General features: G+C 41.2%; 2 protein-coding genes across 2 annotated transcripts in view; one reads left to right on the top strand and one right to left on the bottom strand.

Moving 5' to 3' along the window:
* The window catches only part of LOC125065693, a 149,381-nt gene that overhangs the window by 13,178 nt on the left and 120,081 nt on the right, over positions 1 to 16,122 (top strand). The window lies entirely within an intron of this gene.
* LOC125065944 lies at positions 11,362 to 13,517 on the bottom strand. Its single transcript, XM_047673804.1, has 3 exons — positions 13,509 to 13,517; positions 12,973 to 13,206; positions 11,362 to 12,924 (listed from the first exon to the last, which is right to left on the bottom strand). The coding sequence occupies exons 1-3, from the start codon at positions 13,515 to 13,517 to the stop codon at positions 11,362 to 11,364; spliced, it is 1,806 nt and encodes a 601-aa protein (XP_047529760.1).

Here is a 16,122-nt window from a genome sequence, read left to right as displayed (position 1 = left end):
TGTCTCTAAGCAAACATCTCCACCTTGCTTTGACTAATCCAAAACATCGCTCAATGCAGTTAGGGGCTTGCACATGCAATCGAGTGTATTGGTCTTCCCTAAAAACTTCACCTGCATTGAGGATAGGTGTCATAAGCCAAGGATGTTGTGGATATCCAGAGTCACCTGAAAATTATTTTAAAATTTGGTTAGTCACAATACAAACACACAACAATTAAGGAAATGAAATTTATCATAGTTACGTCAAAAAATAAATATCAAATACAATATTCTATTGTGAGTAATTTTTATTATTGTAAAAATATTGTTTATGTTATTATTATATAACTGTAACGTAAATAACTGTTGTGGCTGTCTTGAAGAGTCACACACTTTATGTTAATTCTGAATATGTTTTTATTATGACATGTGGTATGTCCTTAATAAATAAATAAATTATCAATAAGATTATTAAGCACTTACCTTAACATTGAGGGGAATCTCTTCGGTTCCTTTTAACGAAGTCTTGTGTCGGAGTTCACGACAAAGAGCTTCAAAGATTGTTTTGTCTAGCCGAAATTGCTGCACAAATAATGTTGCCGGCATTTCGCGTATGTTTTCCATGCACTGACGATTTTTGTCTCTTTTTTGCCGCCTAAGCCACACTTCTTCATTATGAGCACACCACAACATATTTAAAGTATGCATTTTAAAAGGTAATAATAGAAAAAAATAAGTTTAACAAACAAAACACTTGTCGATCACCAAATAAGACGCCATTTTTTTAGCGTTAACTATTGAGTCTCTAAGATCGCTTAGTTATCGATAAAAAACTTCGACATCGTTTCGTCAGCGCTTGTCAAAACTGTAACTTGGCTACCATTTTGTATGGAGTTAGCGATTATCGTTGTAGAAACGATTATATTCAATTCTATCACTTTAAACGATTGTCAACTTGTCTACGACTTTTCTATTCGTTTGTTTTGATCACGTGACTTAGCGTTGAGATGACGTCATGCCCATACATTTGTTTAGTTTTCTATTAGCGATTACGATTGTAGAATGTCAACTTGGCTAAGCCCTCTGGAATCCGATTCGTTTTTTATTGAACTGCAAATGTCCAAATTACTTGAACAAAGAAAAGCGATCAGATCCACAATGTTAAATCATCTGAACTTGATGTTGGTACTTAATACTTTTTGTCAATGAGTCCGTCCTTAGCAAAAACACCTTATAAAATCCATTCAAAGTCGTTATGCCTTGAACTGTTATTTTCAAGTTATTGTTCAAGCGTAGATGTTTATTTTTTATCGCGAAACGTCATGACCTTTTACAGACAGTACAAAATCGAATCACGATAATAAAAAAAAATCGAACTAATTAGTATAATCGTTATATATACATATAATAAAATTGGAGTGTCTGTTTGTAATATTAAAATAACCCATATGTATACACGGTACGTATACCAAAATAACATTTTTTCTGTCAGTCTGTTTGTTCCGGCTAAAACGGCTGGAACGGCTGAGCCGATTTCGACGGGCCTTTCACTGGCAGATAGCGGATGTAATAAGGAGTAACTAGGCTACCTTTATTTCAGAATTATATATATAGAATAAAAATAAAATCACTCAACAATATCCAAATAACTTAAATTCAAACAACGCGCACGAAGTCGCGGACACAGCTAGTAGTTATATATAATTATATATATGCTATTTATTATTCCATAGCATACCTACTAATAATTTTATTGTATAGTTATGTAATTCACCTTTCCGACTTCGAACAGTTATAATAAAGGACATAGCTTCAACACAATCAAATAAATGGCTTAGGAACGCAAAGGACAAACGTACGAACATTATTTTTATTTATATTACAAATTATTAACACAATTAATGATAGATATTTAACGATCCAATAGGTCACCAAAATAACCAGTTTTTTTTTTTAATATGAGAATTATGCAAAGAAATTATTCAGATGTACGAGGTGACGCCGCAGTGAGTTTTATTCAAATCAGACTAGCGGTTCAAATAGCGAACTCGAAGGTAACGGTAATACAAGATTTTTTATAAATTAAATTCAAAGAAAACACGGGCCTGATAAATGTGATAAATATTAATAACATTTCTTTGAAAGGGAAGAAATTAACTTAACGTCTTTCTAATAAATGGAAAGGAACGAATGAGTGACGGGAACATATCGCGATCGATAAGGCTTGCATCCTTTACATAAATATTATTAAATAGTATTCATACGATATTTATAAACTCAAACTCAAACTCAAATTCCTTTATTCAACATAGAAGCATTACACTTTCTTATTGATGGTCAAATTAAACACTACCACCGGTTCGGAAAAGGAAACACCCTGACCTGAGACAAACCGGCGAAAAAAACTCAGCGAGTCTTTTTTTTTGTCAAATTAATTACATACATAATTGTATATGAATAGAAACAGCCAGGAGGCGATCGTTTCATTCCCAAGGTGTACTATCAAACATAAACTCACTAATTGTATAGTAACCTTTCGCACACAAGCGATCCTTAATTTTTTTTTTGAATTACTTTTAATACTTCTGTTGCCACAGAAGCATTTTGAACGCTTTCTGGGATCTTGTTGTAGAAGCGTATAGCTATAAATATACTATACATGATATATTTTTCGTATAATTTTAGTATCTGTAGTATTTACGTATAGGCTTTGTGCAAGTCATTAAGTTAATTATCGTTTAATCTATTGTTAAATAGCAATACTTAGTGTTATTGTGTTCCAGTTTAAAGGTTGAATTAATCAGGGGGCAAATTCTACTAATGTTTAACGATTACGATACATTTTCGATTCTATTCCGATCAACTTCGACAATTCCTCACAAAAAAAACTCAGCTAAATTTAACTGAGGGCCAATTTTTATTTATACCGGTTATGGTACGACCCAATTATATTCAGCCCTAATTTCTACCGACTGCAACTGGCTTGTTGTGTTAGTTGAATAGGAAAACGGCTAAACGATAACGTTTCGATTTCGATTCGATTACGATGAAGTAACAATTTGTTTGTAAAATTGGCACCCAGTTTGATTACTGAAACAAGGAAAATTACGTCTTAGTTCCCAAGGTTGATAGCACATTGATGGTGTAAGGGCTGGTTAATATTTATTACAGTGCCAATGTCTCTGGGCAGTTGTGACTACTTACCATATCAGGGTGCCCATTTGCCAGTCTGCCGACCTATACCCATAGGTAAAAAAATAGTAACTGCGAGTCTAGATATAAATGAATACATCACCTATTTTTTTTTTCCATCTCTATTTTCAAATGTCCTGTACTGTAAATGAATAGAATCAAGATTATGACAAAGTTCCATTTATTAATATATGTATATGTACATTCTACAGCTAGCTAGACAGCTAGTATATCAATAAATATATCTTTAGTTATCATAACATTAAATATTATAGTACCCATATCGAGTGTGATGCGTACAACCGCTGAGAAAAAAATTGTTACAATTACTGTGTTTAAAAATTATATATTTATTTCATCATATTATATGTTCATATATATGTCTCGAATACGGTCCGCATAACAATTTACACGAAGTTACTCTTTGACTCACGTGTAAAACGCGCTAAAGGAAATTATTATTTACTGGAATGAAATGAAAACAAAAGGCGTTCGTATGAACTGAATTTTTAAGGACGTATAAAAATGAATATTTCATAAATTTACTTTACCATCAAACGGTTTTTCAACTAACGTTTATTAATATATTTTTAAATTTAGTGTACAGTTAAAAGGTAATAAGTATTAATAAGAAAGAGACAGAAATTTTCATTTTAAACTCAAGCAAGTAACACTCAATTTTCACCCAAAACCTCGGGAGTTGTAGCCTTACAATTGAGATCAACAAATTGTTCAAATTGAACACGAAGTTGCTCTATTGGTCCAATATTTTTTTATAGTTCTAGTTATTATCCCTTATAAATAAATTAACCTATTTTTCTTCTTTACTATATTTTAAAGATTACGTTTCTCAGAGTTCAGTTCAAGTTCAGAGAAGAGTTGGAGTTCACATTTTGGTAGGGCTTTATGTAAGTTCGTCTGGGTAGGTACCACCCACTCATCAGATATTTTACTGCCAAACTGAAGTAACCAGTATTGTTGTGTTCCGGTTTGAAGGGTTAGTGCACTGGGTACAATCACAAGCGATATAACATCTTACTTCCCAAGGTTGGTGGCGCATTGGCGATGTAAGGAATGGTTAATATTTCTTACATCGTTTCCTACCTATATCATAAAAAAAGGTTATTAAACAAGGTTGCTCCAAAGCGGCTTCGTGATATTCATATAGCGAATTTTAATCTAACACGTACAGAAATCCTCACAAAAATTTCCTTTGTTTCGAAATGAATTTTAAAAACAAATGAAGCACTAGGAATTAGATAAGATCCTGCCTGGATGGCGAGATGGCCCAGTGGTTAGAACACGTGCATCTTAACCGATGATTTCGGGTTCAAACCCAGGCAGGCACCACTGAAATTTCATGTGCTTAATTTGTGTTTATAATTCATCTCGTGCTCGACGGTGAAGGAAAACATCGTGAGGAAACCTGCATGTGTCTAATTTCAACGAAATTCTGCCACATGTGTATTCCGCCAACCCGCATTGGAGCAGCGTGGTGGAATATGCTCCAAACCTTCTCCTCAAAGGGAGAAGAGGCCTTTATCCCAGCAGTGGGACATTTACGGGCTGCTAATGCTAATGCTAATGCTGCCTGGATTTGAACCCATTTTTACTTGCACCACTGGCCCACCTCGGTTCTTATTAATAGGTTTTGAACGATGTCACGGTCAATCACCATTTAAGTTTGAAGCAAAAAATTAATGAGGCAATTCTGCACAGCTCATGTGAAAGTAGAAGGAAGTTTTGAATGCTAATTAATAGTACATCATAATTTACCATATCATTATCTTTGATGTATGTTAGAGGTAAATTGGTTTGCGTTTAAAAAATGTCGACGGTTTTTCATTATATTGGATTTTCATTTCGAGTGGATCACTAAATGTCCTTTGAAATAAAATAAAATTTATGAAAACGTTTAAAAAAATGTTGTGAATGATTTAAAAGTACTTCAAACTAAACATTTATATATAAAATTTTATTTTATTTCGTTTTTTGTGATATGTATAAAGAGAATTTTTTTAACACAAAAAAATATTTTCATATTTAATAAATATAAATTAATTTAATATTAGTAGATTAAATTGACATCATAATAGACCCTCTTTCCTAGGTTTCCTCTAAATTTCATGTTTCATACAAACACATACATACATATTTCATTTTACAGTTGAAGTTAATAATTACTTGTATACAGTCATGTTTTTATTATATCTGTATGTGGAATTAATTGCCGGAAATAAGTTAATATGCTGTTAAATTTTATTAGATTATATGTAATTTTTTTCAACTATAACTGATTGTCTGTATATCTTGACAAGGGAATAATGACAGGCTTTTTTATATAAAATACAGGCGGACCGACAATATGACCACCTGATGTTGTGTGGCCACCATCGTCCATTGAAATGGAGCTATCCGAAATATTAACCATTCCTTACATCGCCAATACGCCACTTAACTTAAGAACTGTGTTAGACAAGGTAGTCTGGAAGAAATGGCTAATAAGTCATAAGGCCGCCTTTTGTTTCACCATTAGTTTATTAGTTTGTATATTTTGTAATCGTTTGTGATTGTACTTGTGGTGTACAAAAAAGTGTTAAATAAATAAATAAATAGACAGTAGTACAGGCATAAGGGGCACCTGTTGCTGTTTGGTTGCAAAGTACCCGATGAGTCGGTGGTACCCAGACGGACTTGCACAAAGCCTAAACTTAATAATAATTAAACAGTCTTAGAGCCATTAAACATTTTTTGTTTTTTTTTTTTACTATTTAGCTACTTTTACTTTTAATTATAATTAAAATGAATTTTTCACTTTTCTTTTAACGATCGAAGTTATCTGTATACTATATACTAAGCATTTTGAAGTTCACTTTTTTTAACGCGTTGTAGAAAAAATGTTGAGAATGATTTCTTAAGATGCGTGCATACAGGATGACATCAAATTTATGAAAATGATCGATACAGCGCCAAATCACTGTCATGCTGCTCAAAATGGACAACTACACGTGTTATCTTATTTTACAACTAGCTGTGCCCGCGACTTCAAGCGCGTTGTTTGAATTTAAGTTATTTGGATATTGTAGCGTGATTTTATTTTTATTCTTTATATATAATTTTAAAATAAAAGTAGCCTAAGTTACTCCTTATTACATCCGCTATCTGCCAGTGAAAGTCCCGTCGAAATCGGTTCAGCCGTTCCAGAGATTTGCCGAAACAAACAGGACAGACTAAAATTGTAAAAATATTATTTTGGTATATGTACCGTGTACATATACCAAAATAATACATACATACATATGCATTTAGTAAAAATGGGTTATTTTAATATTACAAACAGACACTCCAACTTTATTATATGTAATAGATGTTAATTTCTTACAAATATAAATTATGAATGTTTTTCTATGTTGTATATAATAGTGGTGAAAAATATGTTTCTTTTTATCATAATAAGAATTATTATTTTAATTGTTATTAATTATTTGCATGCAATAAAAAATATATTTAATTAATGCTCAAGAAGTACTTTTTAAGTGTTTACATATTAAGTACATAATATGTAATGATATGTAAATTGTATATTTTATAGGTATATTTATTTCAGTTAAACAATAAAGTCACAAACAGACCATTCCATTTTAAGACTTATTCGAATCGAGTATGTCTGTAACGAACATAAGTACAAACATTCTCGTAAACTTCACAACCCCCTCCCTAGCTACGCCCATGAGTTCAAATTCTTCTGATTGACATTTGAATACATCGTATCGTTTGAAATATCACGATTACGGTATGTGTAACGCGAAACTTGTAAGCGTATACGAACACTGGTGATAAAATATTTATTCAATACTATCCAATTATTAAAATATATAAACTAGCTGTGGCCGCAACATTGCACGCTTTTGAATTTAACACTTAAAAACTTAAAATAGTAACTTTATTATTATTTTATATATAATTCTTAAATAAAAGTATAATTATGCTTAATCTACTCCTTATTACAACAGCTATCTGCCAATGAAATTCCCATCAAAATCGGTCCAGCCGTTCCAGAGATTAGCTAGAACAAACAGACAGACAGAAAGACAGAAAAAATGTTAATTTGGTATATGTACCATGTATATTATATGTATTTAGTAAAAAGTGGTTATTTCATTATTACAAACAGACACTACAATTTTATTATATGTATAGATGCGAATGTAACTCTGTTATGTATGGCTAAACAACTTAACCGAATTTGATGAAATTTGGTATCAAGCAATCCTGAACCCCAAGAAAGGACATACATACATTTGTATAATTTTAACCAACAACCGACCATACCTTCTAAAACGCGGCCGAAGCCACTTGAGCTATTTGATAAGTATTCACAATATAGTACGAAAAGTGACCATTTAGGTGTAATTATGATGATAGATGTACACAAATAAATAAAGTATGTATAAATACACTTATAAAAATAAAAACATATATATAAGACTACAGTGTGCGTCTTAACTTTACAATTCGTTATTGTAACGTAACTGGATACCTACTTCGTATAGTCTGAATTTGTGAAATCGACCAGTGATCCGAGAACTGTTCTCGTATATGTAGATATTTAAGGCTTCTTTAATATCCATGTGATAAACAACTAGCCGAGTGATTTGAACTCGTGCATCTTCAATGATGATTGCGATTCGAACTCAGGCAAGCACCACGGAATTTTCATGTGCTAAATATGTGTTTATAGTTTATCTCGTTGGCGGCAGTGATTAAAAACATCGCAAGAAAAACCGAATGTTTCAATTTTCAATGAAATTCTGCCTCAAGTGTATCATTCCAACATGCATTCGAGTAGCGTGGTGGAATTAGCTCCAAGCCTACTCCTCAATTGGAGAAAAGGTCTTAGTCCAGCAGTGCTATTCTTTTACTTTTTTTAATAAAAAGTATAAAAAAAGTCGCTTACCGCTATCGGCCCACCTATGCGGGCCTCCAATTCCTAGGGGGGATTCCCGGGGTACTGAGAACCCTCCTAGCTCCTGTGGCGCCTATTGAGGCGGGGGGAGAAGGTGCGCGTAGCGTTGTTTCCTCCTCCCCGGTCTTCTTCGGCGGATCGGGTCTGCAGCAGCGTCCACCTCCCGCTCCCGTTCCGCTGCCTCCTTCTGCGACATAACGTTTTCGCAGAAGGAGCGCATTTCTGACCAGTACGCCTCGCTACCGAGCATTGCGTTGATGACGCTCGGCAGCGAGAGGTCTCCGCCCAAAGACGCCACCAGGGAATGCCTCTGGGGCCCCCACGCAGCACACTCAGTCAGGGTGTGGTACGCCGTGTCCACTGACGCGCCACACTGATGGCAGGAGGGTGACACCTCCCGCCGCGCTATCCCGTGCAGGTACTTACCGAAGCATCCGTGCCCGGTAAGTACCTGCGTCATCCTGAACGTGAGCGTGCCACGCTTTCTCTTGACCCAGCGACTCAAGTGGGGACGAACCGCCTCCACTGTCGCCAGGCCTGCCGTGGGTGACCCCAGATCCTCCTCCCATCGGGCGATCAGGGCTTGCTGGGCTATGGCTCTGATCCGCCCGACCTCCGCCAACCCTGGACGGTCGCCGCCGTTCCTCGCCTCCGCCCGAAACCGGTACACCTCTGCGAGCACCTCCGCTTGGAGTTCCCAAGGTGGATCACCCGCGAGAAGTGTCGCCGCAGTCCATGACACCGTACGGTACCCTCTTATACCTCTCACTGCTATGACCCTCTGCGGTTTCCGCAAGAGGGCCCGATTGCCAGCGGTGAGGGCGTCTATCCAAATCGGGGCACCGTACAGCGCCATTGACCTCACTACACCGGCATATAGTCGCCGACATAGCGATCCCGGCCCTCCCACATTTGGTAGGAGGCGTCCCAGGGCGGCAGCGGCGTTGATGAGCTTCGGCCCGAGTTGAGCGAAATGCTGCCTGAAGCTCCATCGTCCGTCCAGGATCAGGCCCAGTACTTCATCTGGGCCTGCACCTTGATCACCGTCCCCTGGACGGTGATACTTGCCCCTCGAGGGGGTCCCCTTCGTGGACCGTGGAAAAGGAGAGCCTCCGTTTTCGAAATGGAGACCCTCAGGCCCAGCGCTTCCATCCGGTCCACGGTGAGAGCAGTTCCGACTTCAGCCAAGCGGGCTGCGTCCCCAAAATCTCGCCCTGTCGCCGTGATGAGGGTGTCGTCCGCGTAACAGAGCACCCCCATCCCGGGAAGGACGGGAGCTCTCAAGAGCCAATCGAAACTAACGTTCCACAGGATTGGGCCGAGAACCGACCCCTGTGGAACGCCGCAGCCTACCCGATGCCGGACTAGCTCCCCATTGACCCCCACCCAAAGGACCTCCCGGTCCTGGAGGTACGCTTCCAACAGTCTCCTCAGATAGGTCGGCACCCCGTGGTATAGAAGTGCCTCCCTGATCGTCTCGAATGGAAGACTGTTAAAGGCGTTCGTCACATCGAGTGACACCGCCAGGACGACTTGCCCCCGGGCCACCGCTTCTGTCGTCCGAGTCTTCAGGGCGTCCAGGGCGTCGACTGTTGATCGGCCTGCCCTGAACCCATACTGGGCCTCTGAAAGACCCGGACCGACCTCCTCAAGGTGCTGAACAAGACGGGCTGCGAGGACCTTTTCGAAAAGTTTGGCCGTCTCGTTCAGCAGCACTATTGGCCTGTACGCCGAAGGGGAATTCATCGGCCGACCTTCCTTCGGCAATAGCACCAACTTCCCCTCCTTCCAAGGCTTCGGAAACTGCCCACTGCAAAGACATTCGTCGAACAACTCCCGAAGCCTTGCACCTAGGTATTCCAGAGCGTCGCACAAAACACGCCCTGGAACCCCATCTGGACCCGGCACCGTGTTCTTGGTTTTCAAGCGGCCGAGGGCCATCTCCATCTCCCGCTCCGTGATCAGTGGTGGAGCCACTGCGTCTTCTATCACGGAGCGAGGGGCCATCTGTGGAGGGACGTGCTCGCCTGGATGGGGGAAGAGTTCCCCAACTAGGCGCAGAAGAAAACCCGGCGGCAGCGTCTCCGTGACGGGGGCGCTTTGGTTGCGGAACTTTCCACGCACACCACGGTACGGGCGCCCCCACGGGTCTCGGTTGAGGCCCGCCAGAAGCTCCTCCCTGGCCCTCTCCTTGGCCTTACTTATTGCCAACTGCAGATCTTTTTTCAGTTGACGATAAGCGGCCAGCAACTGTCCCTCCAGTTCCGCGTCGATGCCGTTGTGTCTTCGACAGCGGACGTAGGCCCTCCGCGCCCGGCAACACGTCGCCCGAAGGTCAGCGATTTCGAGCGACCACCAGTAGACATGCCGGCGCGGAACCTTGCGCCGGGTCCGAGGCATGGCCGCATCGCAGACCTCCTTGAGGGAACTGCTCATGCGACCCGCCAGCTCCTCCGCGTTGGCGCCCTCCCTTCTCCCTGCGGAAACCCACCGCTGCACGATGGCAGCCTCCTTGACCAGCTCTCGATCGACCTGGCCGAGAGACCACCTCGGCAGCGTGGTCGGCACCCTCTGGGGTTCCGCCGGCCTGCGAGAGGTGGAGATCTCAAATCGGATGTAGCGGTGATCCGATAGAGTCTCCACCTCCTCCTCTACTCTCCAGTTCTGCACTCTGCGAGCCACTACAGGGGTAGCGAACGATACGTCCACCACAGAACCCCCCTGTTGGCGCACGCAGGTGTGAACCTGCCCCTTGTTGAGGAGGGACAGATTGGAGAGTAGGGCCCACACTTGTACGGCCCTCCCTCGCGGATTCGTGGCAGGGTTGCCCCAGGCACGCGATTTTGCGTTTAGGTCGCCGAGAAGTATTGTCTGTTTCGACGACTGCCTGGCCACCGCAGCTCTGACCGAACCGAGATAGATCTCGAACTCAGCCAAACTTCGGTTCGGGGAGAAGTATGTTCCGATTACCACGTACTCCCCCCACCCCACCACTACGTAGCCTGAGCCCCTCTCAATGAGTGAAAGGGGTGGACCTATTCCGCTTCTCGTGAGGACCGCCACGGTGTCGTCCACGTCCCCTAACCAATGAGTTAAAGGCGGAACGTAATAGGGCTCGCAGGCCACAGCCAGGTTGATCCCCCACTCCACCATGGACTGCAGCAGTAGGTCCTGAGCCCCGGCGCAGTGGTTGAGATTCGTCTGAAGGAAGCTGAAGTCTACGCTCATACTGACATTGCAGCTTCCTCCTCGGCCTGGCGCCGTCCCACGTTGGCGGTGGTCTGGTTATCTCGGACCACCTTACCTTTCGTGATGGGGGGGTTACACTCCCTCGACCCCATCACGTGCCCGGAGAGCTTGCCGGCGTCTGAGCACACTGCGCACCGCAGCTTCCCGGTACATGCAGCCGATTTGTGGCCATCAACGCCGCACCGGTAGCAAAGGCCTCCTCGTTCCGCACTGAATGGGCAGAGCGCCTTTGTATGACCAAGGCCCATGCACTTATAGCAGTGCAGAGGGCGCTGTTCCAGCACGTACACCCTGGCCGAGCTCCACCCAACCAAGAGACGACCGGCTTCAGACAGCTTCTTCGCCACAGCTATCGGACACGACACAAAGACCATACCCATATAACCGGGCCCGCGTGAAATATCTCCACACCTTAACATTTCAGCGGGGCAACTCCCCTCGCGAGCGACTGCGGCAATAATTTTTTCTTTAGTGACGGAGTCGTCTAACCCCGTCACCTTAATGTCCACCTTTCTTATGGGGCGAACAACGTTGGCCACCCCATCCAACAAAGTGCGGAGCTTGTCGGCTAATTTGTCCGCCTGTTCTGTCTGTGCTCTCGGCAGCTCCAGCACTCTAGCCCCCGTCGCTGCGCGTCGAACTTTGAGCCCGCCATTGATCCCAAGGTCTTCGAGTTTCACGTTCTGCTCAGCGCGCTCCAAGACCTGGGCATACGTGATGCCTTTCTGCTCCGCTTCCGGCTGCAGCGTTAAAACCACTGCAGCTGTACGAGGAGCGGCCAGCTTGGACTTGGCCGCATGACGTACCTTAGGCATCGTAGGCGCAACCGTGGCGGTTGTAACAGCCGGGGGAGAAACCTGCTTTCCCTTCTTTCCCTTTTTAACCACAGTAGACCAGGAAATCTCCTGGACTACCTGTGGTGGAATCGTCTCCGACGTAGTCTGGTCGCTTGAAGGACCAGCGATAGGTGCTGTCGGAGCAGCACGTGGCGCCCGCTTTGGCACGGGTGTAACTTTCGGCAGTGGAGCCGGGTGGACTGCCTGCGCGTAGGGCGCAGCAATTTGCTGCGCCGACTCCCGCCTCTTATCCGCAGCTAACGGAGGGCGTTGTATCTTTGCGGGTGGCAAGCGTTCCTCTAGTACTGCAAATCGGGCGTTAAACATAACGCCGAGCGAAGAAATTATGGAGGCCTTAAATTTCTCCATCTGAGCATCCTGTGCAGAGCCAGATGCCTCATTTGCCCCTGCCACCTTGGTCCGCATCTCCGCGAACTCGCGGCGGTGAGCTTTCACCTCGGCCTTGAGGCTGTCCACCTCTTTGCGCAGGCGGCCATTATCAACGCGGAGCTTTCGCGTCTCCTCGGCTTCTGTCCGAGATGCTAAGGCGTCTACAATGCCCTGCAGTGCAGCCGCCGACTCCCTCAGCCTCTTTGCAAAGCCTCCTTTTAAGTTAGAGGACTTTTGGGCCACCTCCACAATGAGAGCTGCGCTTCGGCCAGCTTGTGCTCGAAGTTCCTCCGCACCCAACTTCGTGGGATCCTAGGTGTGTACATCTGAGGAAGAGGATTCCTCGGAGTCCAAAACAACCTGAGGAGCGTCCTTTCGAAACGCTCGACTACGCAGCGATCGCTCGAAGGCTTCCTCTCTGGCTTCGTTGGCCTTGGCTTTCAGCTCAGCCTTAGCCCGAGCAAGACCACTACCACGTCCTTTCGCGGTTTTGCCGCGAATGGCAGGCTTGTTCTTCGCAGCTAACCTCGTCTCCGTCTCCGTGTCAGAGTCAGAGTTAAAAATACCGCTATCTGTCCCTGTGTATGCTTTGATCTTTAAAATGTCGTATCTAATAAAATTAAATATGTTTGATTTTGATGCGGTTTTTCTCAATAGATAGATTGATTCATGAGCAAGGTTTATATGCATAATACATGCACAATGTAGTAGAGATACACTGATTATTTTAGAGGTTTCCTATTGTTATTATTTCTTATTTTCTTCCTTTCTTTTTTACGCCTAAACTGCAAACGCTGGCTGAACCCTACGAGATAGATCAAAATAATGTACTACAGTATTGTAAAACTTAAAAAAAAAAAAAAAAAAGTCTGATCCATCTCTTAGGGACAACCCACAATAACCATTTTTATCCTTTACTTTTTTTTACGAGAAATAATGGCTTATTTCCAAACCGATTTTAAGCATGTATTTTAAATTAATATTTTCGAAGATATTACAGATTTAAAATGCAGCAACGTAGCGGCTTATATTGTCTAAAGACAAAAAAAGCTGTGAACGTTGTAAGACATTCTATAGTATATTTAGTATCAGCATTGCACCCGTATGAAGCCGGGGCGGGTCGCTGGTTTTATAATAAACCTGTCAAGAAGTCGGAATTGCCTAATGGTTAGACCGTGGGCGTGATAGCAGGCAGTTAGATGTTACTAATAAAGTTTTTAGGTGCTTATATTGTGTCTATAATTGATCTCTTGCTTGTCATGAAAAATACCGTAAGATGAGTTGATGTGCCGGATGCAAGTCTGCTACACATTTTTCAGCTTATAATAAGATCCAAAACTTAAAAGAAATATCCAGGAATGAGGCTATTATTGTCTATATAACAATTTCAATGACCTATAATTTAATTTATATTCTAAATAAGATTTAAGAGATTACAATTACGATTTAATTGACCCGAAAAGTCGAAATCGAACTTGCCACTTTTTCTAAGTCAGATCACGGAAGATTGTACATCGTTGAGCTATGGATCCGTATTAAATATCAAGAAGTAACGCTCGCTTTGCTAGGCCTGGAGATAAATGTATTTTTTTAATAATTAATTAATAGCATTATTAATTGTCTTTGAGTCGGCACTGAAAGACAATTGGCGGAGATGAGAATGTTGAGAGGAATGTGTGGTGTTACGCAAATGGATAGAGTAAGGAATGAGTACATAAGAGTAAATTTGAAAGTACCACAGGTAACTGAAAAGTTATGTGGAAAACGGCTGTCATGGTATGGACATGTTATGCGGAGGAATGAGGACCATATTCTGAGGATGGTCTTGAGCATGGTTGTGGATGGAGAAATAGGTAGGGGACGACCACAGAACGATGGATGGATTATGTGATAGACGTTATGTCTAGAATGAATGTTACTTGTGAGATGATGTCAGACAAAGAAGTATCGAAGAAAAAGATATACTGCGCCGACCTCAAATAAAATTGGGATAAGGGCAGGAGGGTGATGAATTAAAATATTAAAGTTAATTCTAGACTAGCGAGGCCCGGCGTTGCAATGCATGTTTTAATTTTAAAGTAAAAACTTGCAAACTATACAATGCGTCTATTGCGCCACCCATTGTTGATAGTATTATGAAAAAAATATTTGACCAAATACCGAAGACAATTGAAAAGTAAAAGGTCTCTATTCAATCGAACGAGCGAGACGAAAAAATTGAATGCAAACGAAAAAAAGCATTGTTTTTATATATTTACTAGCAAAACGCGGTAGTTATTGTCGTGTCTATTTAGACGGAGTATTCTCCACTTTGATTTGATCGGATTATTTGTTAACGTTTTTAATTTGAGGCTGATCATTTTTTTTTTAGTATTAATTATCTTCATAATGATTTAGCCAACTGTAATTCATTGGTAACACACGTAACTCACAAATCAACTATTTCTATCAAAGTGGTCGATGTTATTGTGAATATACATAACATTGTTGTAAATATATTGTTACGCAACTGTAAGTATTCCTTCTTTGTTGAAAACAACCCGGAAGGAAGTCTTTAGGTCCAAGATTATAAATTGAACGGAAAGGCTGACAACGCACTTGCAGCTGGTCTTGCAGATGTCTATGGGCGGTGGTAGTCACTTTCCATCAGGTGAGCTTCCAGCTTGTTTACCACCAATTTCATAAAAACAGCACGCGCTTCACGCAATACTAATGAACGCAGCTAATTTGAATTTGGAATGGCGTGGCTTCGTGATTGGATAGATCTAAACATATTATATTATTTGTAACGGGTTTGATGACACGTCTGATGTAATCCAATATAGCATGTGCCGTTTCTCATTGGCCGAAACTAATTGCCGTTTACCAGTTGATTTGTTAGATCGAAAATAGCGGGTCGAAATATTGGATATAACGAAACGCTTTCGCACGAGTCGATTTATATCGCGCATCAGTTAAATCGAAGGCACTTTTGATACTAATTTAAATAGGTCACTTACCATATAATTGTGGCAAATTTTCTCTGCCTTCTGTCTATTTTCTTCCTACTATATGTAATTATTATTTTTATATAATACTGAACTAAGTCCATACCATTACATAAATTTTAAATGTCCTCGCCTTAACGCGAGAAAGCAATCTTTATTTTTGTACCCCCCAAGTTTGACTATTAAAAGAATATGTCCTTGTTACGTGCATGTAAAAATTATAACATACATTGTAAAGAATTAGATATATTTAACTCAAATATTAGTGAATTTAAAATTAGTTTACGTCATATAATTAAACTTTGACTGTTTTTCTTGCTTTTTATACTTTCTGTTTTTGTTTTTAATGTAAGTTGTAATTTTTTTGTATTAATTTTAAGTGGGAACTTGATTGATTTATGTTTTTCTTATATTAATTATTTATTTCCCAAATAAATAAACAAATTACATCTCTCACAATCAAGATCGCTTTCGTTTCCAACGCCGATACAATTGCGGAACTGTTTAATTGTTAGTGTCGAGT

The sequence above is a fragment of the Vanessa atalanta genome, chromosome 8, assembly GCF_905147765.1.
Source record: "Vanessa atalanta chromosome 8, ilVanAtal1.2, whole genome shotgun sequence".
In the NCBI taxonomy this organism is placed as follows: domain Eukaryota; kingdom Metazoa; phylum Arthropoda; class Insecta; order Lepidoptera; family Nymphalidae; genus Vanessa; species Vanessa atalanta.
Note: the sequence above shows the minus strand (reverse complement) of the source record. Positions and strands in the feature narration are given on the sequence as shown.